General features: G+C 49.7%; 3 protein-coding genes across 30 annotated transcripts in view; 1 reads left to right on the top strand and 2 right to left on the bottom strand.

Moving 5' to 3' along the window:
- CYB5RL (cytochrome b5 reductase like) overlaps positions 1–215 on the bottom strand; it is a 35,898-nt gene extending 35,683 nt beyond the window's left edge. For 10 of the 11 annotated variants that reach the window (XM_063802023.1, XM_063802004.1, XM_063802019.1 and 7 more), the window contains exon 1: positions 126–212. The gene's annotated coding sequence lies outside the window, so the exon portion shown is untranslated. Of the gene's footprint in view, positions 1–125 lie in introns of all 11 variants that reach the window. The other variant, XM_513422.8, reaches the window with a different exon arrangement.
- A 71-nt stretch (positions 216–286) lies between these two features.
- On the top strand, positions 287–27,011 carry MRPL37 (mitochondrial ribosomal protein L37). 2 transcript variants are annotated; one of them, XM_001151707.6, is made up of 7 exons: positions 287–738; positions 5,180–5,363; positions 5,457–5,572; positions 10,263–10,448; positions 12,817–12,974; positions 16,454–16,657; positions 18,491–18,697. In XM_001151707.6, exons 1-7 carry the CDS (start codon positions 393–395, stop codon positions 18,566–18,568), a joined length of 1,272 nt encoding a protein of 423 aa, XP_001151707.2. In that variant the 5' UTR covers positions 287–392; the 3' UTR covers positions 18,569–18,697. The 2 variants fall into 2 exon arrangements, with proteins under 2 accessions (XP_001151707.2, XP_009456690.1); XM_009458415.4 differs by lacking the exon at positions 18,491–18,697 and adding an exon at positions 25,442–27,011 and having other exon boundaries at positions 315–738.
- The window catches only part of SSBP3 (single stranded DNA binding protein 3), a 185,833-nt gene continuing 183,922 nt past the window's right edge, over positions 25,749–27,659 (bottom strand). For all 17 annotated transcript variants that reach the window (XR_010153910.1, XM_063801961.1, XM_054683220.2 and 14 more), the window contains one exon: positions 25,749–27,480. Coding sequence is in view for 16 of the 17 variants with exons in the window: in XM_063801961.1 (XP_063658031.1) it covers positions 27,451–27,480 (30 nt within the window). In the remaining variant the exon portion in view is untranslated. The remainder of the gene's footprint in view (positions 27,481–27,659) is intronic.

Below are 27,659 nucleotides of genomic sequence, written 5' to 3'. Positions count from 1 at the left end.
CGAGGGACACTGGGCCTCAGAAAGGGAAGTGCCTTCCCAAGCTCCAACTGCTCATAAGCAGTCAACCTTGTCTAAGTCCAGGTCTGAAGTCCTGGAGCGATTCTCGACCCACCACGATCACTCACCTACTCGCCTGCGCTTCACCTCACGTGAGGATTTTCCAGGTTCCTCCCTGTCTCTGGGTAGGCGGGGAGCGCTTAGCAGGTATCACCTATAAGAAATGAGAATGGGTTGAGGGCCGGTGCAAGACAAGAATATCCTGACTGTGATTGGTTGAATTAGCTGCCATTCCCAAAACGAGCTTTGGCGCCCGGTCTCATTCGTTCCCAGCAGGCCCTGCGCGCGGCAACATGGCGGGGTCCAGGTGGAGGTCTTGAGGCTATCAGATCGGTATGGCATTGGCGTCCGGGCCCGCAAGGCGGGCGCTAGCTGGCTCCGGGCAGCTCGGCCTTGGGGGCTTCGGGGCCCCGAGACGCGGGGCGTATGAGTGGGGCGTGCGCTCCACGCGGAAGCCGGAGCCTCCTCCGCTGGATAGGGTGTACGAGATTCCTGGACTGGAGCCCATCACCTTTGCGGGGAAGATGCACTTCGTGCCCTGGCTGGCGCGGCCGATCTTTCCGCCCTGGGACCGCGGCTACAAGGACCCAAGGTTCTACCGCTCGCCCCCTCTTCACGAGCATCCGCTGTACAAAGACCAGGCCTGCTATATCTTTCACCACCGTTGCCGCCTTCTCGAGGGTGAGGCCCCAGGACGGGCGGCAAGGGACCGTGTTCCTCTAACCAGCACCGACCCCGACCCTCTGTGGCTTTGGGCAAGACATTGAAACTCTGTGGGTCTTGGTTTCTTCGTCTGCGAAATGGGGCCGTAGTGATTCCCGTCTTCTGAGGGTTGTTAGAATTGAGTTGTAAGGAGCTGGGCCCCTGTGCAGGAGTAATAGAGAGTTTGCGTGTCAGCGTGAAAAGAGCTGCTTTCTAGGCCTAGCCCTGGCTCTCTCTCTCTTTGACTTTGGGCAAATGGCTGGCCATCCTGGGCCTCTATTTCCTGGGAAGTGAATGGTTTTGACTGGACAGTCCACATTGACCTTTCCAGGTCTGACATTCTGGAGATTAACTGTATATTTTAAAAGTAGTTGGAGAGAGTTTATAGTGGAGACAGCAGGATGTTTAATCTCCAGGCCTGTCACCTCTTAAGCCCATGTCTACTCCTCTGTCACTCTCACTAGGGACAGATCAAAATGACTTTGCCAAAACCAGCCTGTCTATCTAGAACAGTACCAGAAATTATTTTCCAGAGTCCATGGAGAAGCTTGTTTATCCCTTTCCCCATTCTTCCATCTTCCTCAAATCAGGATAGGTAGGGATGGGGCAGGTCTCGAAAACAGAATGGTTGAGGTAAGTGGAAACAGTATTTTCCAAGGAGTGATTAGGGGGAAAAAAAAAAGGCAAATCTGGCAAGATTGGGGGACTAAGTCAGAGAATAAATCCTAGGTTTGAGAAAACTTAAGTCAATTGGCCAGCCTCTTAAGCTTCTCAATTCCATTCCTGAAAGCTGATTTTCAAGCCTTTAAACACGTCTAGTGTCCTTACAAGGTAGTGGGAAGGATCTCACAAGACTTGGCATCCTTGAGTGACCCTGGTAACAATACCAAGTGGATGAATGCATTAGCAGTATTTTAGACGTTAAGATTACATTCGTTTGCCTAGGCTGAAAATGTATGGTGTATCCTATGTTTTTGCTGCTCACAGAGAGGTTCTGTAGGCTGTAATAAAACTCTGCAGGATACAGGGCTAGAGAAGCCATTTGGGGTAATGGAGAGAGGTGATGTTCTTTAGGGTAGACATACTCAGATTCTCCTCCTAGCCTTGTCACTTACAAGGTGTGTGAGTTGGAGCAAATTCCTTAGTCTCTGAGTTTCATTTTTCATTTTATAAAATCCCATCTAACTTGCAGGTAAAGCTCCTGGCACAGGGTAGATGGTGACTTTCAGTAAATGGCAGCTCTCATTATCACCTATTTTTCATATGCAAATAAAACATAAAGTCTTAATATTTTATCTATTGTCAAGTTTAAGGAACAGTGGCGGTGTCAGAACTAAAACTTAGTTTATCTGACTCCCAGTCCAGGGCTCTTTCTGCTGCACCGCAAAATCCAGAAGTTACTTTTTTTTTTTTTTTTTTTGAGACAGCATCATGCTGTGTTGCCCAGGCCAGAGTACAGTGGCATGATCGTGCCTCACTGCAGCCTTGACCACCAAAGTTCAAGTGATCTCCCACCTCAGCTTCCTGAGTAGCTGGGACCACAGGCGCATGCCACCACTCCCAGCTAGTTTTTTAATTATTTGTGAAGAGGAGGTCTCACCATGTTGCGCAGGCTGGTCTCAAAATCCTGGACTCAAGTGATCCTCCTGCCTCGGCCTCCCAAAGTGCTGGGATTATAGGTGTGAGCCACTGCCCCTGCCCAAAAGTTACATTTCTAAACATTTATATTCATATTTCTGGTGTGACGTCTTATGGATCTTAAAGTGAAAAGTCTTATTGTACTTATTGCCTTTCATTTGTTACCACAAGAGAAATTGCCTGAGGGTGTCTCCCCCAAAGTATCTTAAGCTCCCTTCCATCCCAGACATGGTCTCTTTCCTTCCTTCCTTTCTCTCTGTCTCTCTTTCTTTTTTTTTTCTTTCGACAGAATCTTGCTCTGACACTCAGGCTGGAGTGCAGTGGCACAATCTCACTGCAACCTCTACCTCCCAGGCCTAATCTATCCTTCCACCTAAGCCTCCTAAGTAGCTGGGATTACAGGCACATGCTATCATGCCTGGCTAATTTTTTGTATTTCTTTTGTAGAGATGGGGTTACACCACGTTGGCCAGGCTGGTCTCAAAGCAATCTACCTACTTCAGCCTCCCAGAGTGCTGAGGTTATAGGTATGAGCCACTGTGTCTGGCCCAGACGCAATTTTCAAATGCAGATATGACCTTGAGTCAGAGAAGTGTTCTTCCAGCTGAGATGGATGGTCTGCCAACCAAGGCAGCCAGCAGCCTTCTGTTAATTTTTGGGCATGATCATTGAGAAGAATATAGTATTGACTTTTCATTTGAAAATAGAGGACTGGTGTGTTTACTTGATCCAGAACTTAGATACCTAGGTCTATGCATGTTCCTCCCTTAGAGAAGCCAAATTTGGGGAAAGTGAAGCTAGGGAGGTCTTTGCCTGGCACCACAGCCCATCCCACTGAGAGTAGCTAAGTTTCTTTAATGTTTAAAGACTGTCAGGCTAAACTGAATCTATTTTAGTTTGCATATACACCATCTTTTATTTATTTATTTATTTTAGAGACAGGGTCTCACTCTGTCACCCAGGCTGCAGTGCAATGGTGTGATCACAGCTCACTGCAGCCTTGACCTCCTGGGCTCAAGTCATCCTCCCACCTCCTGAGTTACTGGGATTATAGGCATGAGCCACTGGGCCTGGCTACGTATATGCCATCTTTTCATGCAAAGTATTTTGGGCAGCTTTTTTATAACACAACCAGATTAAATTAAAAAACAGGCGAGGGGATCAGTACAAAGGAAAAATAAAACAGATAATACAACAAAAATTCATTATGTGAGGTTCTACTTCATTTACTTTTTTTTTTTTTTTTTTTTTTTTGAGGTGGAGTCTTGCTCTGTTGCCCTAACTGGAGTGCAGTGGCGTGATCTTGGCTTACTGTAGCCTCTGCCTCCCAGGTTCAAGTGATTCTCCTGCCTCAGCCTCCCAGGTAGCTGGGACTACGGGCAAGCGCCACCACACCCAGCTAATTTTTTTGTATTTTTAGTAGAGACGGGGTTTTACCATGTTGGCCAGGCTGGTCTCAAACTCCTGACCTCAAGTGATCTGCCCACCTCAGCCTCCCAAAGTGCTGGGATTACAGGCGTGAGCCACCGTGCCCGGCCTAAGATTCTGCATTCTAAAGGGAAGCCCCAAACCTGGCCCTGAGCTTGCTAGCAATCAACAGATGGTACGTAGCTAGGGTCAGCTAACTAGGTCAGCTGCTTGTTTTTATAAATGAAGTTTTATTGGAACAAAACCATGCACACTTGTTAATTATTGCCTATTGCTGCTTTTGTGCTCTAGCAGAGTTGAGTAGTTGTGAGAGAGACTGTGGCCCAGAAGCTGAAAATATTTACTATTTGGCCCTTTGAGAAAATGTTTGTTGACCTCTGGTATACAGAAAAATATTTTCAGTTACACGATTTACCATGTCTATAAGACAAAACAAGCCAGGCACAGTGGCTAATGCCTATAATCCCAGCACTTTGGGAGGCCTAGGCAGGCAGATTACTTCAGGTCAGGAGTTCAAGACCAGCGTGGACAACATGGTGAAACCCTGTCTCTACTAAAAATACAAAAATTAGTTGGGTGCTGTGGTTTATGCTTGTAATCCAGCTACTTGAGAAGCTGAGGCAGGAGAATCGCTTGAACCTGGGAGGCGGAGGTTGTGGTGAGCCGAGATCATGCTGCTCAGTCATCATGTCGCCCAGTCAGCCTGGGCGACAGAGCGAGACTTTGTCTCAAAAAAAAAAAAAAAAAGACAAAACAGTTCTGTATCCAGGAAAAGCCCAACCTTTCTATACTAAGGCCAGAGAGGTTCAGCTCCTTAAAATATTCATGAAAATCCGAAAGTTATTCCCAGTTATTTCCAAAGGTTCCTTTCCCTTGAGAAGGCAGCATGGGCTTATGCCTAGACCCACACCTAATAAATGAGGTATATTTGGTAGACATAGGCTATATTTGGTAGTTAGGGCTGGGGTGTGGGTTATTAGAAAGGATCTTAAATGAAAGGTTGGCATCCATCAATTTAGTACCATAGCCTAGGGTCTATCCCCTGCTTGCAGCATTCAGCCATATTATCTCAGCGGTCTTAGCCACTGTGTGAATTCCTCTAGTGGCAGGCGCTCACCACCTCAGTCACCTATTAACCATCCTGAAGTAGGTGGTCATTCCTGAAGGTGAGTTGAAATCTGACTTTCTTAGCTTCTGCTCTTCACTTTTGGTTCTATCCCCTCAGGTGTCACAGAACAAATCCAGTTTCTCACTTGAGGCAGCCTTTTTACTAAGATGCTACCTGGCAGGTGTAAGCATCTCTTCCTGAATCTTTTTCTTTCTTTCTTTCTTTTTGTGGCTGATTACCTCAAAGGTGTAAAGCAGGCCCTCTGGCTCACCAAGACCAAGTTAATAGAAGGCCTTCCCGAGAAAGTGCTTAGCCTTGTTGATGATCCAAGGAACCACATAGAGAACCAAGACGAGTGCGTTCTGAATGTGATCTCTCACGCCCGTCTCTGGCAGACCACTGAGGAAATCCCCAAGAGAGAGACCTACTGGTAAGTTCCCCCAAGTAAAGAAGATTTCCTACTAATGGATCTTCGAGTCGACCTGTTGCTTTAAGTCCCCAAATGTCTCTTTTTGTCTTCAAGCCCGGTCATCGTGGACAACCTAATACAGCTGTGTAAATCTCAGATTCTCAAGCATCCTTCTCTGGCCAGGAGGATCTGTGTCCAAAACTCCACGTTTTCTGCTACCTGGAACCGAGGTTGGTCATCTTGTACACCAGAAAGCCTTGGTCTGTTTTTTTTTGCCTTTCTACTCTTAACCCCACCACCAGCTCCCATCCCCCTGCCCCCAAATACCGATCCTTACTCCCATCATTCGTGGTCTCGTTTTGTAGGCTCAGACACACCCTCCATATCATTAGCCATAGCCCAACGATTTTTGTTTTTAATCACTTTCTAAGACGTTAATTCAACCATTAACAGTCAGCCATATCTATTGAGTGCTTAGGATGTGCTTGGGAAGTGCCTAAATGTTGAAGGTAAGGAAATTTATAATAAAGCACATGTAGCCTCCGCCCTCACAATGCTCATATTCTATTGCAATAGTCTTCTTACCTCACTTACACCTCTCTCATCTTCCAAATCCATTTTCATCATGGCCTGCTAGAGTGATCTTTCTAAAGTGCAAGTCTTTATGTCCCTGCCCTGTTTCAGATCCTTCACTGTCTCCTAGTAGTGTAAACCATTTATTGTGGGTTACCAGCCCTCATGATTTGGTCACCACTTAGTCTTTCTAGTCTTATCTCCTGCTTTACTGCCCCCCTCCCCATCCCCAAATTAGCCACTTTCAGCTTTTTAGCATGAAGCTTTCACACCATGTGCCTTTGCACATGCTGTGCATTCTGTCTGGAATACTCTTTTTTGTTTGATTTTTATTTTTATTTGTTTATTTATTTATTTATTTATTTTATTTATTTGTTTTTTTGAGACGGAGTCTCGCTCTGTCACCCAGGCTGGAGTGCAGTGGGGCAATCTCGGCTCACTGCAAGCTCCGCCTCCCAGGTTCACGCCATTCTTCTGCCTCAGCCTCCCGAGTAGCTGGGACTACAGGCGCCCGCCACCACGCCCAGCTAATTTTTTGTATTTTTAGTAGAGACAAGGTTTCACCATGTTAGCCAGGATGGTCTCGATCTCCTGACCTCCTGATCCGCCTGCCTCGGCCTCCCAAAGTGCTGGGATTACAGGTGTGAGCCACCACGCCCGGCCTGTTTGTTTATTTTTTGAGACAGAGTCTTGCTGTGTCGCCCAGGCTGGAGTACAGTGGTGCAATCTCAGCTCACTGCAACCTCTGCCTCCCGGGTTCAAGCTATTCTTGTGTCTCAGCCTCCTGAGTAACTGGGATTATAGGCATATGCCACCACACCCGGCTAATTTTTGTATTTTTATTGGAGATGGGGTTTCACCATGTTGGCCAGGCTGGTCTCGAACTCCTGGCCTCAAGTGATCTGCCCATCTTGGCCTCCTAAAGTGCTGGGATTACAGACATGAGCCACTGCTCCCGGCCTAGAATACTCTTTTCTGCTTTCTTTTCTTTTCTTTTTTTTTTTTTTCCAGATGGAGTTTTGCTCTTGTTGCCTGGGCTGGAGTGCAATGGCGTCAGCTCACTGCAACCTCCGCATCCTGGGTTCAAGTGATTCTTCTGTCTCAGCCTCTCAAGTAGCTGGGATTACAGGTACCCGCCACCACGCCCAGCTAATTTTTGTGTGTGTGTGTGTATTTTTAGTAGAGACGGGGTTTCACTATTTTGGCCGGGCTGGTCTTGAACTCCTGACCTCAGGCAATCCACCCGCCTTGGCCTTCCAAACTGCGGGAATACAGGCGTGAGCCACCGTGCTTGGCCCACTGCTTTCTTCATTTAACCAAATTCTCCTTATCTGCAAGACTTCACTCAAGCCCCCCTTCTCTGTGAATCCAGGCTGGGGTATCTTTTCCTCCTCTGTGTTCTTTATGCCCATTCTGCCATCATAGCACAGATTACACTGTATTGTCAGTATCTACTGTCGGTTCTGTCTACCCCACTCAACTGAACTCCTAATGGCTGGGACCATATCTTACTCACATTGTCCACAGTGTCTAACAGTTCATGGTACACAGTAGGTGCTGACTGAAGGGATGTGTAAATGCATATACCTACTGTTGGTGTTTCAGGCAGGGATGTTCAGAGAACACAGGTGTTCTAACTGGTGGAATCCTGGAGCAGGAAAACCAGCTACGGAATGATCTGGGATTTCAGGACATCTGCTTGGTCAGGATTTGTGTATAGACTTCCTGGTAATGAGTCAGCTTTGCAGAGGTAATGACACCACTAAGGAAATTAGTGAACCTCATTAATAGAGGAGTACTTGGCCCATCATCAAGTATTACCTCTAATTAAACTACCCCATTTGGAGCTGTCACTGGAGGAGGGATATGGAGGGAATTGAATCAGAAACCACACAAGAGTGGTCTGTGGGGAGAATGGAAAACCCAAGGTTAAGAGAGGTCCATGCACATTTATTTTTCTTGCAGATTATATGTGAGGAGACAGGAAATACTTTAGAAAACTATTCTTGAGGTGTGACAGATCAGAGTTTATCCACCCACAGATGTAGTATCCCTTTCTTACCTATCCAGTAAGGGAGGCCACATGCTAATTAATGACAGTGCTGTTGACCAAACCAATTCTTAGACATACAAGAAAACCGGCCTTGATCCATTACCATCACACTGTGGCTATTTCTGAAAACCCAAGCACCTTCTGAGAAAGATTTGACTCCGTGGATACTCCTCAGGAGGCCATTCTCAAGGTGTTTTTCCAGGCACATTTTGTCTGGTGGTAGCATGTGACCTCCTGTGGGGACCTCTGTGAAGGGCATCTATGCATGTTCACAATGGCTGGCTTGCTGATGAGTCAGATGTGAGTTTGTTTTCCTCTTGCCACCTATGTCTGCATGTAGCATATATGCTAATCCGACTTCAGTGAGGCTGTTTGACTGGCTAGGGTTTTCTCACTCTCAGTTGTTAAGGACAATCTGGCCCCTTTCCTAAGTTTAAGAATCTCCTCTGCCTTGGCTGGGTGCGGTGGCTCATTCCTGTAATCCCAGCACTTTGGGAGGCCAAGGTGGGTGGATCACGAGGTCAGGAGATCAACACCATCCTGGCTAACACGGTGAAACCCCGTCTCTACTAAAAATACAAAAACAAAAAAATTAGCCGGGCATGGTGGTGGGCACCCATAGTCCCAGCTACTCGGGAGGCTGAGGCAGGAGAATGGTGTGAACCCAGGAGGCGGAGCTTGCAGTGAGCCGAGATTGCGCCACTGCACTCCAGCCTGGGTGACAGAGCAAGACTCCGTCTCAAAAAAAAAAAAAAAAAAAAAAAAGAATCTAACTCTAGTCTCAGTGCTCCTCTCTCTCTCCATCACTCCTTCCCTGCTGTATCCTACTCTAGTCACCTGGATTTCTCTCCTTAAATTCTGCCACGGAGTTGCCTGTACCTGTGCTTTTGCACATTATTCCTCCTTAACTAGAGTGCTTTTCCCCCTTTCTTTGCCTGGCAAGCTCTTACCCAGTGGTTTTCAACTAGGGACAGTTTTTCCCTCTGGAGGACATTTGGCAGTGTGTGGAGACATCTTTGACATGATGTGGATGGGGTGTGGGGAGATGGGATGGGGAGGGAGTTAAAATGGCATCTAGTAAGTAGAAGCCAGGATGCTGCTAAACATCCCACAGTACACAGGACATTCCCTCCCCCCACTCCGCCAAAGAGTTATCTGATCCAAGTGTGAATAGTGCTGCAGTTGAGAATCTCTGCTCTTATCCATCCTTCTAGATGTCATTTTAAGGCATTGCTTCTTTCAGGGAACTTCCCATTCCCAGAGAAGTTCAGTTTTCCCCACCTGTACAATTTTTGAATATGTTTCATCCTTTTCACTGTAGCACTCACTACCTGGTGGGCTCCTTGAGAGGAGAGAGTAACTCTCACACATCTCTGGTTCCCCTGGTTACAGCAGGTGCTCAGGAAGATCTGGATGGGGCAGGCTTCGCTCCCCAGAGACCATCAGCCCTCAGGGTTTACTAGGAAGGGAACACAGGAAGAAGAGTGCATTGGTTCATCCCCTCTTAAGGATCCCAGGATTAACATCCTAACTCAAAGTTTTGTGTTCTGTGATTAGGCTGATCTAGAAATGCTATAAATGACTTGAGGCACATGGGAGGATGAAGGCTTTAGACTTTGCAGAATTGAGAAAGTCTTTAATTTTTTTTTTTTTTTAAGTTTTTTGAGACAGTTTCACTCTGTTACCCAGGCTGGAGTGGAATAGCGTGATCTTGGCTCACTGCAACCTCTGCCTCCCAGGTTCAAGTGATTTTCGTGCTTCAGCCTCCCTAGTAGCTGGGATTATAGGCACGCACCACTACTCCCGGCTAATTTTTTTTTTTTTTTTGAGACGGAGTCTCGCTCTGTCACCCAGGCTGGAGTGCAGTGCCGTCATCTCAGCTCACTGCAAGCTCCGCCTCCCAGGTTCATGCCATTCTCCCGCCTCAGCCTCCCGAGTAGCTGGGACTACAGGTGCCAGCCACCATGCCCGGCTAATTTTTTGTATTTTTAGTAGAGACTGGGTTTCACCGCGTTAGCCAGGATGGTCTTGATATCCTGACCTCGTGATCCACCCGCCTCAGCCTCCCAAAGTGCTGGGATTACAGGCGTGAGCCACCATGCCTGACCAATTTTTTGTATTTTTTAGTAGAGATGGGGCTTTGTCATGTTGCCCAGGCTGACCTAGAACTCCTGGCTTCCAATGATCCACCTGCCTTGGCCTCCCAAAGTGCTGGGATTATAGGCATGAGCTACTGCGCCCAGCTGCGAAAGCCTTTAGTACCAGGTTAGAGTAACCATTTTTCTCCCTTTTAGAGTCTCTTCTCCTTCAAGTCCGTGGTTCTGGTGGAGCCCGACTGAGCACTAAGGATCCTCTGCCCACCATCGCCTCCAGAGAGGAGGTTGAAGCTACTAAGAATCATGTTCTAGAGACCTTCTACCCCATATCACCCATCATCGATCTTCATGAATGCAATATTTATGATGTGAAAAATGACACAGGTAAGGATCAATGTCTTGGACTTTTAGGCAGTGTGGAGGAGAAGGACATGCTTTTTCTGGAGGGAAAGGATATACTAAGAACTTGCTAGGTGCTAGGCACCTCGTGTGTATTACCTATCTCCTAGGATCCATGTGGCAGCCCCATGAGACAAGTACTATTATCTCCATTTCATAGGCAAAGAAACTGCAGCTCAGGGAAGTTAAGTGATTTGCTCAAAGACTAACTTTACTTTTTACCTTGGAGAAGTAACTCTATTACATCAGAGTGGCTTGAGGGACTTTTTTTTTTCTTCAGCAAACTGTATCATTGGGCGTTTGAGGGGCTTTTCACCAAGGCTTTTTCTTTATTCATAGGTCCCATGAAAGGCACCCATTTTCTGTTTACCTTGTAAACTCTGGCCAACCCCCTTTAGGAACTGAGGAAGCCCCATAGACATTGAATGGGGCCATTAATCCAAACTCCATCAAGCAAGGGACCACCATGTACTCCGTCAGGCAAGACATCACAAGGGAGTGAGACTAGGCTGGCCCCCACTTCCTGCCATCCACTGTGTCCTCATGAGCTGTAGCATCTTCCTCATAAACCCCTTCATTGTCATAGCCACAACCTAGGTCAGTCTTTACTGTCCTTACCTAGCCTATTGCCACAGCCTCCCAGCTGGTCTGTCTGACCCCACACTATTTTCTCTCTGGTCCATCTAGTTCATAATTCCAGAGTAGCCTTTCCCCAACACCACTTTCATCCCATCTGTCTTCATGCCCACCTCCCCGTGGCCTGTTGGTAAAGTTGGAACTCCTTTGCTCATCATGAAAGGGCCTTCACATCTGGTCTCTGCCCCATCCCCAGCCTCATCTTTGCCTCCTCCCCTGCCTGCCCTGTTTCTTGTGACTGTGCTAAATTCATCATGCCCTCTCTCACCTCCATGCCTTGTCACTTCCTCTCCTTCTGCTGAAGCTCTTGGCCATTCTTCCCTTTTGGTCTTCAGCTTGCTAACTTGTCATCTTTCACAGTTCATCTTAGGAATGACTTTCTCTCAGAAATGCTTTGGGATCTTCCAGTCTCATCAGGGTCCTTCCGGCTGTCCTCCCACAGCCCCTGACTTACCTCACATCTTGACATGTCCCTCCATACAGATATGGTCAGTTTTCCTGTCTGTCTCCCCTCTAAACTGTGAGCTCCTCAAAGGCAGTGGCAGGCTCTGCTTGGCCTCCATTCCTGGTACCTGTCTTACAGCTTGGCACAGAGTGAGTTCTAGATATTTATCTGTGCCGAATACCTGAGCAGGCTGAAGGACCAAACATGCAGGAGAGCCATGCCTCCTCTAGGCTTTTCAGAGCCTACATTATTTTCCCAGCCTCTTTTTTTTTTTTCTTTCCCTGAGACAGGGTCTCAGTCTGTCACTCAGGCTGGAGTGAAGTAGCACAATTGTTGCTCACTGCAGCCTTGACCTCCCAGGCTCAAGCAATCCTCCTACCTCAGCCCCCTGAGTAGCTGGGACCACAGGCATGTGCTACCACACCTGGCTAATTTTTGTATTCTTTTTAGAGATAGGGTCTTATTATGTTTTCTAGGCTGGTCTAAAACTCCTGGGCCCAAGCGATCTGCTTGCCTCAGCCTCCCAAAGTGCTGGGATTACCAGCATGAGCCACCATGCCCAGCCTTCCCAACCTCTTTCTTTCTTCTTTTCACCTATATTCAGTGATCCAGATCACTTATTCTAGAAGTTCCCAGCCTACCAAGAGTTACTCGTAGCCATGCGGGAGAAGAGAATCATGACTTGACAAGGTCATGGCTGAAAGGAACAAGTACTAAACTTTGATTCTCAGCACCAGTGTTGTGTGGGTCAGTTGTGAATGATGAGGCAAGTCATTTGTCACTAATATTAAAGTAGTAAATTTTGCAAATGACTTGCTTTCTTTTGAATAATTACCACAGATTTCAAGTTCTCCTTCTCCTAACATCACTGTCATCTGTGTGCCAGAATGAGAGAGAAAGGTGTGGAGTTAGAACTAGCTTGCAAGCAGCACCTATAACAGGTTGGCAGGCATTTTCTGTGAAGAGTCAAACAGTAAATATTTTAGGTGTTACAGGCCACATATGGTCTCTGTCACAGCTACCCAATAGTCATACGTAAATGAGTGAGTGTGGTTGTGCTCCAGAGAAAATGTTATTTACAAAAATAGGTAGCAGGCCAGATTTGGCCAGCAAGCTGAAGTTTGCCAGCCCCCGAGCTATAGTGATAGTATCCACCTTTGTTGAGTCTCTCTGTAGCACCTGTCCCTGGGCTAAGGCGAGGTGACTTTCCTGAGGCTTTGTGGCAGGCTGATGAATCCTTTCCACCCCTCCACATAATTGTGTCTCTTGCAGGATTCCAGGAAGGCTATCCTTACCCCTATCCCCATACCCTATACTTACTGGACAAAGCCAATTTACGACCACACCGCCTTCAACCAGATCAGCTGCGGGCCAAGATGATCCTGTTTGCTTTTGGCAGTGCCCTGGCTCAGGCCCGGCTCCTCTATGGGGTATGTATGTGGAGAAGACCACTGAGTTGCTTTACGTGGTGTTGGTCTCCTCCCTTAAGGTTACTGCTCAGAGGAAGAAAAGGGATATAGGGGAACTGATTTCTTGACTGAGGAGTTTTAGGGAGGAGTACTTCAGCCCACCCTGTGGAGATGAGCCAACATCACTAGGGGGTGACTGCCTGTGCTTCACCTAAGTAGCTCACTTGATCACAGTAGCCCACATGTTTTTACTGAAGTCCCCACTTTCTAAGCTATGCCATAGAATTACAGGGAGGCCATGCAGCTTATCAGCATTACACAGCACTAAGTGGTGGAGATAGGACTGCAGCTAGGTCTGCCCCACTCTGAAGTCTTCAGTTGTTTGTGCTGCAGCATGCTGCCTCTGTTCTTGTAGTGGCAGAAGTGGAGCACAGGCAGGAGGAAGTGGAGCAATAGAGATGGCCAAGCCCTGCCTGCCAACTCAGGATGGGTGCTGGGGACCCAAGATACTCGTTGGTGTTATCCCCTGATCCTAAGAGGAGGTTTCAGGGACCTAGATGGTATAGAATACAAACTAACTTGTCACAGAGAGCTGTCCCAAGATGGGGAAAGCCTGGCTCTGGGAGCAAAGGCCTCCAGGGTGGGGAGGGCTATATGGGAGCCCTCAAGCAGGCCTGGGACACCAGATCCCTGGTTTGGGGTGTGTTGGGGGGTAGTTCATGAGAGCCACTGCTGGACCCCCAGGTCTTGGTTAGAGCCTGAGTCTTTTCTAGAGGAGGAATGAGGAAAAGTACTTTTTCCCATCTTATTTGGCCTAGGGGGAGTTGGAGAGCCATGGTTAGCCAAATGGGTAGGGAGTGGAATGGGCCTTGCCCAGATTGAGCACCTGCTGCATACCACACATTTATTTAGGGTTTTTATTAAAAAAAAAAAAATCAGTGGTTTGTTCGTAAAATATAATCTTGGATTAGCAGCAGAAGCATCATCTGGGAACTTGTTGAAAAGGCATACTCTCAGACCTACCCCAGACCTGCTGAATCAGAAACCCTGGGGTTGGGGCCCAGCGATCAGCATTTTAACAAGCCCCCCAGTTATGCTGCTACAAGCTCGAGTTTAAAAACCACTGAACTGGCCGGGCGCGGTGGCTCACGCCTGTAATCCCAGCACTTTGGGAGGCCGAGGTAGGAGGATCACTTGAGGCCAGGAGTTCGAGACCAGCCTGGCCAACATGGCAAAACCCCATCTCTACTAAAAACACAAAGATTAGCTGGGTGTGATGGTGCATACCTGTAATCCCAGCACTTTGGGAGGCCAAGGTGGGAGGATTACTTGAGGCCAGGAGTTCGAGACCAGCCTGGCCAACATGGTGAAACCCCATCTCTACTAAAAATACAAAGATTAGCTGGGTGTGGTGGCATGCATGTGTAATCCCAGCTACTCGGGAGGCTGAGGCATGAATGTTGCTTTAACCCACGAGGCAGAGCTGAGATTGCACCACTACACTCCAGCCTGGGTGACAGAGTGAGACAGTGCCTCAAAGGAAAAAAAAAAAGAGAAAAAAGAAAAGGCAACCACTGAACTGAAATTTCAGAACACGGCATTATTTAATCCTTGTAGTTTTTTAACCCCATGTGGCAGATGCTATTAGCTTCATTTTACAGATGGTGAAACTGAGGCTCAGGGAGGCTAAGGAACTTGCCCAAGGATACACAGCTAAGAAATTAGTAGCTGTCAGATCTTTATATGACCTTCTTGTGTCTTTCCAATCCTAGGACAATTGTCTTTATTCCCATTCTCTGACTATATACTTCCTGAAGGCTCCGAAAGATTAGGTAACTTGCCCAAGATCCCACAGCTAATGAGTGGGGAAGCAAAGCTTGGAACATGATCTCTCCAGTTTTGAAGGATGTGCTACTCCCAACTCAGGCAGGAGAAGGAGGCAGAGATAGTCACAACCCTGGTCCCAGGCCTGCAGACTCGCTGTAGCCTTTGTGCCAGCTATTGCCATCAGAGTCTGGGTAGCAACGATACAACTAATTACCACCCAGTTGGGTAGGAGTGGAGGCCTCCTTCAGCCCCTCCAGGTACAAATTATTCCTGGGGATGTGAAGTTGAGCAATTATGGGAAGAGCCTCCATGTAAAAGGTAAAATTGCTGAGAAATTTATGTACTACCTGCAGTTTTATTGATCTGTAGAGGGAGATAAGAGTCAATACAGAATTCTCGGCTAACACTTACAGGTACTTTTCTTTTTATTTATTTTTCATGCAGCTAAGAACAGGTATTTCTAAGGCCAACAGCCCCAGTGTGGCCGACACTGAGGTCTGACATTAGGTATTCCTAATGCCAGATTCAGCCCCAGTGGGGTGAACACAGGCAGCATTTTTGAATCAAGGATGGCCTGCTTCATGGGGCCTGCCTGTTGGATCTTTGTTCAGTGAGTAGCAGTCACCAAACTGGATTGCTGCAAAGTCTCAGCAGGTCACCATATGATTTATCTCCCAAACTGGGACACCATTGAGAATAATGAGGTGCCGCTATTAGATACACTGGGACACCAGGATTAAACCAGAACAACAGGGCTTTCAGTGACTTAATAGCATGGAGTCTGATCCCCATGGGTGACCTGGAGCAAATTATACCACCTCTCTGAACCTCAGTTTCCTTATCTGTTAGTGGGAATATACCTCTAGATTTATGAGAGTAGAGGTGACCTGATGTAAAACTGGCAAGATGCCTGGCACCTGAGAGGCCTTCAGTAAATGATTTTAGGTGTTACTACTATTACCAAGTGGCAGTAACTAGAAGAGATCAGTAGCAGGAGTTGACTGGTGAAATCCTGGCGCTGGCATGGCTGGAGTGGATACTCCAGAAACATGGCCCGTGCTGAGTTGCAGCGTCAGCATGAAGCCCAGTGAATGTGACTGCCAGGCCCTTAGGAGCAAGGCAGGGGCGTGGGGGAAGGGTGTGGTCTGGCATGAGCCTGTTTGGGTTCTACACCACCCATCTTCGTGACTTCCGGCAAGTCACTTTACCTCACCGAGTCTCAGTTTCCTCATCTGTCAAATGGGGTGAGAACTGAATGAGATTATATCTATCCGTTGACCCTCCGGATTCACATTTGATAGCTGATGTCACTGTGGTCCTCATCAAGTAACGCCAGGAGTTTGAGGGATTTCTGTCATTAACCCCCCAGCTGGCCTGCCTGAACTCTGGCTTGCCTGGAAATCGCCTCTCAGTGGCAGGAACTATTACTTTGATGTGCTCAAATAGAAGAGCAGGCACCCTGGGGCCATGAGGCACAGCCAGCCTGGGTGAAGGAAGGCCCGGCCCTGGACAGTGCCCTGAACTCCTCATTCTATTTTAATTGTCCCAAAGAGAAGCCATTCAGTGGACGTAGGTGGACGTTGTAAAGGGAAGAACTAGAAGCTGCCTGGGCCGTGCTGTTCCTTACACTCCACAGCTTCTGATTTGTTTTCCTTGTCCCCTTTTCCTCTCAGAATGATGCCAAGGTCTTGGAGCAGCCCGTGGTGGTGCAGAGCGTGGGCACGGATGGACGTGTCTTCCATTTCCTGGTGTTTCAACTGAATACCACAGACCTGGACTCTAACGAGGGTGTCAAGAATTTGGCCTGGGTGGACTCAGACCAGCTCCTCTATCAGCATTTTTGGTGTCTCCCAGTGATCAAAAAGAGAGTGGTTGTGGTAAGTTGAGCCATCTCCTGCCTGACCCAGGAGGGCCATGCCTCCTCCTACCTGGTGTGAGCCTCAGGTGGGATTGCTGGGGTGCTCTGTGAGGAGAGCCCTGGCCCTGGGGACTTCCCACCTGGGATCTCTGCCTAGAGGACTCCTTCAGTCCCGCCCCTACCTAAGGCCCTGCCCAGTGCTCCACTCCAGCTCCTGCTTCCCTTTGCACCCTCCAGCCAATCCAGCTCCTCACAGCTCCCAGGGTGCTCTGCAGCTTCATTAGCTCTGGCCTTTGTAGGTGCTGCTCCTTTTGTCTGGGAGGCCTCTTGCCTTCTCCCCTCCCCATTACTGTTTGTCAGGCTATCCTCCACTTGTCCTTCCAGGTTTAGCATAAGTGTTTCTTATTTTGGGAAACTTCTGACCACCACCGTCCCCATCCCAACCCTCACTTAAGTGCCTCAGGTGGGCTGCCCTGGCCTCCGTATTCCCCCATCAGAGCACGATCACATTGCTGTGCGTAGAACCTCTTCACATGTTTTTTTTCCTCCACCAAACAGAACTCCAAGCTCCTAGATCCTTGAGGGCAGGGTCTGGGGATGCATTCATTTTGTTTCATCCCACAGATATGGAGTTCCTCCTGCGGCACCATTGTGCTGCACCCCACTGCTCAGCTGACAGGGTCCAGGCCTGCTCTCTGTGTAGTGGGCAGTAGCAGTATCTAAATAAATTCCTGATAGAGCATCAGGCAGTAATATGCACCCTGGAGAGACCTACAGCAGGGTCAGGGACTGCGAAAGCGGAGTAGGGGTACTGCCTGCTCTGGGACCAACTAGGTCCCACACAGGCCTGAGTATGGGCTTGCTAAATGGAGTCGCTGAGCCTTTGAACATTCTCAGCAGGTCCGTTCTTGAACTGGTTCTCCAGCAGCTCTCAGTGCTGTTTCCACCTGAAATGCCTGCTGGGTCTGTGCCCTTTGCTTTGGCCCCAGACACCCTCAGTTCACCTGCATAGTCACACCAGCCACCTCCGTGCTCTCTGCTCTTAGTCAGGTTTTCCCTCCTCACTCTGTGTCTTCAGGTTCTCTTCCCTCAGCCTCTCCCTTCCAGGATACTGACTCAGGGCTGGGCCTGTTGTGGTTTGGAGACAGCTTCTCCTCACCTCTGCAGCCTCATCTCCTGCCGCTCCACCCCTCAGCATTCGCCCTGGGCTCCAGCCTGATCTTGCCCTTCCTGCCTTCATTTCTACTTCTTCTATTGCATGTGCTGGGTTTTCTGAAGTCTCCTTCCTTTTCTTTTTCTTTCTGCCCCATTCTGCTCACCCTTCCATGTATAAATGTTGGCAAGTCAGTCATTTCTTCCTGCTTTCTTCTTTTTCCTACTTCTGCAGTGGGGTCTGTCTCCTTTCATTTTCACTATTTGAACAGCTGACTGTAAGCTCCTTGAGGACAGGAACCAGAGTCAAGTTACTGCTGTGTCTGTTTCCAGCACAGGATATAGGCCCAGCAGAAAGCAAGCAGGTGCCCAATAAATGTGTGTGGAATGGGTGAGGGATGATTGTCCCTGGGATTAGAGAGGGCAGCAGCCCATTTCAACCATCATTCCTGGTGGTTGAAGTGAGAGGGCCTCAGGAGCAGAGCAGCGTCAACAGTTGTTTTGGCTGAAGGGGGCTGGGAATGCTTCCTGTCCTCCCAGGCTACAGCCCCTCAATGCCCCTTCTTAGTCCGAGAGAGAGACGATGTCAGAAAAAGAAAGTTACTGTCCAGGCACTGAAGATTTACTTCAATCCAATCTTTGTTGTAGTTGCTGCCATTAAACCTAGTAGCAGGATCCTAATGAACTGTGTTCTTTCCAGGAACCTGTTGGGCCAGTTGGTTTCAAGCCAGAGACATTCAGAAAGTTTTTAGCTCTGTATTTGCATGGTGCTGTGTGAGCGGAGGACCCCTCTGAATCCTGAAACCCCTCTTGCCTCTCTTCCATGGAAGAGGGCCTGGGCCCCGTGGAGCCTCAGTGCCCGTTTGGCCTGCTGCTCTCGCTGACAATAAAGAGCCCTTGCGTTGCACTGAAGCCTGTGTTTGGTATGAGGGTGCCATCGGGAAGGGCGCCCACACAAGTCCAAGCCCTGGAGCCTGACCTGCCCCAGCTGAAGCCCAGCTCTGCCCTTGACCCATGTTGTGATCTTAGATAAGGATCTTCATCTGTCTCTTTCCATTTCTTCATCTGAAACCTGGGGCTAATGTGACTTACCTGGCGTTGAAGACTCTGGGTTATGTGTGTGTAGTGTCTGCCACATGGCAGATACGCTGATGGTCACTAGGTTCTTATGGCATTATTTAAATTGTGGACACATTCCACAATGACTGCAGAAAATCTCGCTAGCATATTTATTGTAGATTTCTCCCTCGTATCCTGGTTAATGGGGCAAGTACACCCCTGGTTCAGCTGGTCTCTGTCCAAATAATGTCAAGTCCTGATCTGTGCCAGACACTGCTGCCATGCCAAGCACCTGATACATAGCATATTTAATCTGCACACACCCCTTACAAGGTAAATGTCATTTCCATATTCAAGAAAAATATTGCATGCCTAGCATGTGCCATGCACTGTTGTGGGCCCTAAGAAGAAAACACGGATAATTTAAGGAATTTGCCCAAGGTCACCCACCTGGTGCTATAGGTCAGCTTCCCGAGGAAACACTTAGAGACTTTTATTTGGGGAGAACCTTTAGGACAGGAACCTGTGGAGAGCGAAGGCAGCAGCAGGTGGGGGTGGCGGGCCCAAGCTCAGTGTGGCTGCATCTGAGGCCTCACCCAGTTCATGGGCACTCTGGAGCCAGAGGCAAGGGAGTTGAGCCTTCTACAAACACCCCTGGCCTGGCACCAGCCATTGGATATGTGCTGCTTCCTGACAGCGGGTGGGACCTTGGGCGAGGTGGCTTTGTTGGTCTGTAATTCCTGCTGAGGGACTGCTGAGAGCAGTTAGTGTGGGAAGTTCCAGCAGCTGGAGGAGCTCTCAGCTAGGCAGTGGCAAAGTGGCGTCCAGCCTGTGTCTCTGCCTCCCAGGCTTGGGCTCTTTCCACTTGAAAGCTTACTTTTTAGGCTTGAGGGATTAGCAGGAAAAGCAGCAAGGCACAGAGGACCATGGGGACAGGAAGTGACTGGAAGTGGGGAGGCCGGAGGCTTGGCTGGGGCTGGAGTGGCCAGCTTGGGAGGGGCCTGAACACCAAGCACCTCACCTCCTAGGGCAGCTGACCTGGGGCTCCGGGTACTCTGAGCCCTGCTGCCCATTTTACTTTTTATTTTACAGACAGGAAACAATTATACATAAATGATAAAAGTTCAGAGTTCAGGGAAAGATAAGTCGACCCACCCAAGGTGGTCCCTAGCTAGTCCTTTTCTCTAAGGTTAACAGAGCTTCAAGTTTCTTCCATGCTGTTGGTGAAAATGTGTATGTATCATAACAACACACATATATACATGACTGAAGAGTCATCCTATTTACAGCCTGTTCTGCACTTCCTTTTTCACCTGATGTCTCTGGATTGTAGGCTCTTGCCACATCACCACATAGGATCTCTTCGTTCTTTTGAGCAGCCACATTAGTATCTGTTGATGGCAGTCCGGGTTGTTTCCAGTTGTTATTAGAAATAATGCTGCAGTGAGCACCCTCGTTCATGTATCTTAGAGTAGTTTTGCCAGCAGAGCCATTGGGTAAGTAAGTTCCTAGCAGTGGAATTGCTGAGTCAAACATTTTTTTTTTTTAAACAACACTCTGTTGGGAGTACAGAGGAGGAGCTGGTGGGATGGTGGTAGGGAGTCCAGCTGGAGGCCACTGCGGGGATCCTGGGGCAAGTGGTGGTGATGGCTTGGCGTGATCCTGAGCAGGCTGAAGCCCCTGGAGACTGCTTGGAGAGGAGGGAGGGTGAGGTGAACTTGAGCCCTGAGCGAGTGGGACGGAGGCTCTGAGTAAGCGGACCATCAGCAGATGACCTTGTAGCTTGAGGACTGCCTGGAAGGGGGCCAGGGTTGCCGGGCAGGCCTGGGCAGCCTGTCCTCCCAACCCACCCTGAATGAGGACAGCTCGGATGCTGGCCTTAGTGCTAAGTTGTGGAGCCTGGAACCCAACTACACTTTTGTGTCAAGGGAGCTGCAAAGTACAGCTGATCTGCAAAGTGGGGCAGGCAGGACTGGCGGTTTTTTTATTGTCCCCATGGAGATGAGGAAACAGGCTTAGAGACCACATGATGCAGTGTGAAGAGCTGGGAAGCTCGTGTGTCATGACAGCTGCCCCCTCCACAGACAGGTCCTTGCTTCTCCAAATCCCAAATGTCTACCAGCTTCGTCCTCACTCCCTCATTCAACGCAGGAGAGGAAGTGATGCAGCGGAACCTGAGGGCCTCAGCCAGCCTCCCGCCCAGTACAGGCTCCCCAGCCAGTGAGCTGGTGAAGGAGCAGGAGGAGCACGCTGCAGGGAGAGTGCTGCGCCGGGTCATGCTGGATAGCGAAACCCCACGAGAGGAACTTCCAGCAGCAGACTTTTGGAAATGAAATGGTGACATTCCCATTGTGAACATATTTTTCACTGTCTCATATATTTAAATTCCTGGTTGATCCATTCAAAAGTTCTTCAGTTCATTTCCAGCAAGCTTCAGTGGCAAGGGAATTCTAATTTGGCCTGGGGGAAAGCCACTTCTCCCCTCCTGTATTCCAGCTGCCCTGTCAGATCCTCCACTTCCTCGCTGGCAAAATGGGGATACAGCACCTCCCTTCCAAGTTTCCCCACCTTTGGATCAAATAGGCTCCATTCGCCAAGGTTTCAAGTTGATGGGTTTGGAGTTCTTAGAAGCCAGGTGGAAAGGTGGACTTGCTTGAGGGGACCTCACTTTAGGCTGCTCTCTATTCTCTCCCAAAGCTGGCTCAGGCTGGACCTGGGGCAAGTGTTTGGCAGAGGCTCTGTGACAACCCACAGGAGCAGGACAGGATCCTCTCAGGCTTTAGACAGCATCTCCCTGGTTCCTCTTTTGCTGTGGGTGAAAGTCTCAGAAAGCATGCAGGTGACCCGATTGTCTTGACTCTCTCTTTAACATGGACACTCAGATGTCCATGACCCACAAGGCCTACCTGCTTCACTGCTGGAAGACCCCCGGTCCAGGGACCCTCTCCCCTCAGAATACATCTCCTCATATCCAAAGACTGCATCCAGGGGGGCGTGCTGCCCAGGGCAGGACCTCCATCCCTTAGAGGCCAGCTTGTCAGAGCAACATGGCCCCTGCCATGTTCACTCTCACACACGTGCACAGGCATACATGCGCACACACATGCATACAGGCACATCACACTCCCACACATGCAGTCACACTCCCACACACCACACACTCAGACATGTGCACACACACACACACGTGTACACGAGACCCATGGATCTCCTCCTCCCCAGCTAGGCCAATGATGGAACCCAAGAATAGGTCCAGACTGGAGATTGAGCCCTGAGGTCCCTCACCGTAGACCTCCTTTGGGGGCAGCCCATTTAATAAGCACCTACTGTGTACCAGGTGTTGTGCTGGGAGCGAGTTACAGAATGAGGGAGACATGGTCCCCGCCCTCCGGGAGCTCCTGGGGTACTGGGTGGACACGGCCAGAGTGGTCTCCTTTGGATTGGCAGTAGCAGGTACCCACAAAGGCCACCTCCTTCCCCACACCTGGGCACCTACCCACCCACAGGTGACAGCATGCCATAGGGAGGGGTGCCACTGAGCACATTCTGGGGCTACTCAACAACATCCAGTTATTCCAAGAGCACTCATCGAGCACCTACTGGGCACCAGGACCTGTGCTGGCAATTCTCAGGACGAAGAGGGCTCTTACATTGTCCCTGGCTTAGAGGAGCTCCCAGCCTGATGGGGGAGGCATACACTGAACCAGGCTGTGGGGACCCAGGGAGAGAGCTACCCCAGCCTGGAAGGCTTCCAGGAGGAGGGGCCATCTGAGCTAGGTTCTGAAGGGCAAGTGGGAAGGAGGAGGGGCCAGCAGGAACAAAGGCCCTGGCTGGGCAGACATCCACAGAGTACTGCAAAGTTGGAGGTGAAGTGCTGAGGGGCAAGGAAAAGCAGGAGTGTGCATGGCCCTTCCATGCCCTGCAGCTGTCTGGAAGCTGTGAGGAGCGTGGACTTGGTCCCAGAGTCACGGTGGGCGTGGCCACCTGGGTTCCCCACTAGCAAGAAGCCCTCTCCTCTCTGCACCCCTTTTCTTCTCGTGGTCACCAGGGCATCTCGCTTTCCTGGTCTTCTACTCACTGCTCTGTCGCCTTTGTGGGTCCCTCCTATTCCCCAGATCTCAGGGCCCAGTCCTTCGGCCTCTTCTCCTAGATGATTTCAGCCAGTCTGGTGGCTTTAAAGACCCTCTAAATGGCAACAACTCCCATGGTATGTCTGTAGTTCAGACCTGCCTACTTGATGTCTTTACTGGATATCAAATCAGCATCTCAAATTTAACTCGCCAGAACAGAGCTCTTCCTGCAGCCTGCCTCACCTCCACAAACGGCATCTCTGTCCTTCCGTGTCTGTTCACTACTGTACCCCTAGTGCCAGAACAACCCCTGGCATAAAAGGGGTGCTCAGCAAACACATGAGTGGATGGATGGAAAGAAGGAAGTCTATGGAGGCTCAAAGTGAGATGGTCTTTGTGGCACTGGAGGGCTGACATGGGAGGCAGGAAACCAAGGGCATGGCTGAATTCCAGAAACCAGATGCCAGGTTCTGCGGCTCCGCAGGCACCCTGGGAATAGAGAGAACAGAACCTCTGCCTTTCAGCACCCACCCTCGTTGGTCTGACCTTTTACATCCAACCCCCAGCCCCAACTCCAAGCCCCCAGTGCTTGTACCCAGTGAGCCCAGGGCTGGGCAGAGCAATGCTCATCCGCCTGTAACCCCACCCTGCCCAGCCACTCTGCTCAAGTCCAGGGGAGCCCCATGGCCTGAACCCCAAGAGGCCCAGCTCCCCTCAGTTCAGGGTCAGAGCCCTCTGAGGGACCCCAGGTATGTTCTGGGCTCAATCTCCTGGAGTCTGTGGAATCTGGGAACACAGCCCACCACTTCATGGGACAGCCGAGACTGGGGCAGGGGATTCCTCAGGTCACCAGGGAGCCAGACTGAGCAGCCTTCTTACCCCCACTAGAGCCCTGCTCTGGCCTAGCGCGTTAGTGGCTATGCTGCTGCTGGTGTCAGCGACTTGCCTTAAGTTTCTTTCCTGGCTCTGGGGCAGGGGGCAGTGGGGATGCCCAGCAGGGAGGCAGGTGTGGGGTCCTGTCTCAGGCCTGGTCCTACCTCTGGCCCCCCAGGCCGGCCGACCCCTAGAATCGAGTGCCTGTGGACAGCGATGACTCCAGCAGGAAAGCTGTGGTCTGGCCCCCGACTCCGGCACCTCTCAGTGATGGGCCGAAGCCCTATTTTGTGGAAGGACTGGCATGACGCTCCCTTTTCTCCTCCTCATTTCAGTATCTTTCCACTGGCTCATGTAGAGCTCTGGCCTGGCCCCAGGCAGTGATGAAAATGCTTAGTGAACAAGAACCAGTTCTTTGCTCAGAGATCTGCCCCTGAGGAAGGCCAAACTAACCTGCACCAGAGCCATCTGTGTTGTGAAGGCAACGGCTGGGCTGCCGAGGGGCCCCAGGCTGAGGGGTAGCACAGCACACAGCAGGCGCTCTTCCCAGGCTGGGCCCCGTGACCTGCCTTCCTCCAGCTAGGCACCCTGATCCCATGGCTCTTGTCTGTGCCTGACTCCTGCTCCAAGGAGCACAGGTATCGGATGGATATCCCATCCACCCAACCTCCTTTCCCCAGCCCTGGGTCAGCACCATTGATACAGGTTAGTCGCAGCCTCAGTCTCTTCATCTCTCCAATGGAGATGCTTTTCCAATAGTTCAAAGGTGTCTGTACTCAGCAAAAGCCTAGGAAACCTTGTTCCAAGGTGAAGAGGGAAGGACCAGATGGAATCTCCTAGATCCTCCCAGCTACTCCCCAACACACCCATTTGGACTCTCCCCACGAGTAACATCACTTGTAGCGAACACATGCTGCTCTTAGTCCGTGCGCGGCACTGTTCTAAGCACTTCACGGTGCTAACCTCCTCACAGCCTATGAGGCAGCCAACCCGCCATCCCCCATTTTGCAGATGAGAGAACTGAGAACAGAATTATCAACTAATTTGCCCAAGGCCACACAGCAAGTTGCAGCAAACAAGATTTAAACCTGGGAATTTGCTATCTGGTCCCCTAAGGGCCTTATAAACATGGGCTGAGCCTGCCCTTTGCTTGGACCCTCTGTCTCCCACCCACCCACCACGGCATCCGCTCCTGCTACAAGCCTAGAATGAGGTCCCCAGAGCTCCAGGGAAGTACAAAGTTCTTTCTAGTCGTGCAAGTCAGCATCCATAGCAGCTTACCTCACCCTAGCCCTCAGCATTTCTTGCCTAAATGTCGTCTGGGAATGCCTCTCTCCATATCTTGCCAGCCCCACCTGATTCATCTCCCAGGAGACCACCAGCATACACTTTCCAAAATTTAAGTAGACTGCACTACTCTCAAAACCCTTCAAGGGCTCCCAGTACCTTGGAGGTTTAGGAAAAAAAAAAAAAATCAACCTGCCTGTGCCCCCAACAGTCGCCAACAGCAGGCACTTGAGGCTGGGGGCCTGGGGTAAAGCCAGTCCCACCCGAGGGGAGAAAGCAGGGAGTGGCTGTGGCCCTCCTGGCCGATAGCGACTCCCCATAGAAAACAGAGGGCACCAGGAGGAACCTTTTTCTACTTCCAGAAAAATAAAAGACATTCCAGCGGACCAAAATGTGTTTGCAAGACAAGAAATGGAAAATGGCTTTTAGACGGCCCCCAAATATTTAAAGTGAGATGGATACCTTCCCTCCCAACCCACCTTCCGCCAAGGCCATCGCGACTCCACAAGAACACAGAAATTGCAGGCCCAGGAAAAGAAGGCAGACGCCTCAAACACAAAACATCTTGTTATGCACCAGGAACAAAAACTGTGCCCAAGAAGTCACCTTGCATTTTGTAATCAGTGTAATAAACTCCAACCCACATTCCCCAAACATGTCAGGAAGGGCTGCGGAAAAAAGATGTCCCTTTAATAAAACGTTATCAACATATATCGTACACAAACTACAATGTATCATAATTACTTTTTTTTCCTCTCTTAATTCAGAACCAGACTACAAGGTAAGAAAAAACACAGAAACAGCTACAATGTTCCCAATAATCCGCACAAAGTCTTTTTTCAGGCAGATGATATCTCACATAATATGATATACATGGATCAGAAAGGGAAGGAGTAAAACAAAGACCAGCTACAGGGGAGGGAGGAAGGAGAAGGGCATGTCAATGTACAAAGAATTCGGGTGTCTTCCAGGGCAAGACACAAAGGTTTCCGTGGGGTGATGAGGTGAGTGGGGCCATGAGCACCCTCCTGGGAGGGGACAGGCTCCACTGTCGGGCTTGTTGGTTTTTGAAAGTAAAAACAGGACTGGAGCCAGCACGTCTGTTTGGTTGTCGGTGTCCCCCCACCCCCCACAGCTGCTCCAAAGTCTTTCCATCCAGTCCCAAGCATATACAGAGCAATTCTGATCAGTATCCCATCTTTGAGAAAGGACGAATAAAGAGAAAAAACAAAGAAAACCGGAACTCCAGCCCCCCAAGCCAGTGCACACGATGACGCTGATGCGAGGATCTCGGGACCAGAACGTGGAGGTCACTGTTTCCATGTCCCAGGTCATAGCCATCCTGTCAGTGGCAGCCTCTCCCACTCTGCGCCAGGCCACCACCCAGCTGGCAGGATTCTCACTGGGAAGACTGGGGTGGGGGCAGAGGAGGGGCTGGAGAGGCAGGGAGGCCAGGACGGAAGGGAGGTCCAGGAGAGGAGGAGGAAGGTGTCCTGGGAACAGTGCATGCCACCGGGTCATGGCGACGGTCTGGGCTGTCGTGGAATCCTGAAAGGGGTCAGTGGTCCGGCCCCTCTGGCCACAGGATGAGGGTGCTGGGTTCTGGGGTCCAAGCGTGCCGCTGCTGTTGCCATGGAAATCAAGCTAGAACAAACACGTCCCCACTCCTCCCCTGCCTGTTGCACAAACCAAAACCCCAAGTGGAAAACGGTGACTGCCTTTTCTTCTTTCCAAAAAAGGCCTTTTGAAAGAAACCACCGATTGTAAACTGTCCAGTTTATTATTATTATTATTTTTGATGGCTACAGACAATGTGGGCTCTCACACCTAGACTAGCTTTTCTGGTGGAAGGGCTTGGGCACAGACAGACAGCAGGGCTTCTGGTTTTCTTTTTTTCCTTTTTCCTTTTTTTTTTTTTTTTTTAAGAAGAAAGCATAGAGGTTGATTGGGGTGGGGGGCTTGCTAGAAGCTTCCATTTAAAAAAATTTTCCCCCAAAAAACCCCCCTGAAAACAAATAAAAAAATCCCAACAATGGTAAAACCCCAAACAAAAAACAACAAAAAAGTGTCATGTACAGAAAAGGTCCTTTGGGGAAAGGGCAAGGGGTGGGATTTTTCTGGTCACTGACTTGAAATACATTTTTGAGAGTTTTGTCCTTCTTGTTTTATGGAATAAAAAGTTTGGCCTTTTTATTGCATGAAACTAAAATTGGGAAAGGTAGGGGGCGTGGATGGGGTGGGAGGGGGTTGAGGGGAGCAGGGAGATGCCCTCCCCACCAGCTCCTGGATAATGACACCTCACTTCTTGCATAATTTCTGGCATCTTCCCGCCTGCAATGCCCGCTCTCTCAGCGTCTCGGAGAAGGGGGGATCACACACTCATCGTCATGCTTGGAGAATACTGGAAAGGAGAAGCAGAGAAGGGGGGGGGGTGAGGATTGTGGGGAGGCCGCTGACACACCCAGGTGCCAAGAGCCTGGTGTGACTGCACAGAACTGAGCAGGGCTCATTTGGGGCTGTGGTTGAGCTGAGGGGCACATGGTGGCATGGAGTGGGCAGGGGGCCAGTAGGGCAGGATAA

The sequence above is a fragment of the Pan troglodytes genome, chromosome 1, assembly GCF_028858775.2.
Source record: "Pan troglodytes isolate AG18354 chromosome 1, NHGRI_mPanTro3-v2.0_pri, whole genome shotgun sequence".
Classification (NCBI taxonomy): domain Eukaryota; kingdom Metazoa; phylum Chordata; class Mammalia; order Primates; family Hominidae; genus Pan; species Pan troglodytes.
This window is presented reverse-complemented; position numbering and strand designations above follow the sequence as displayed.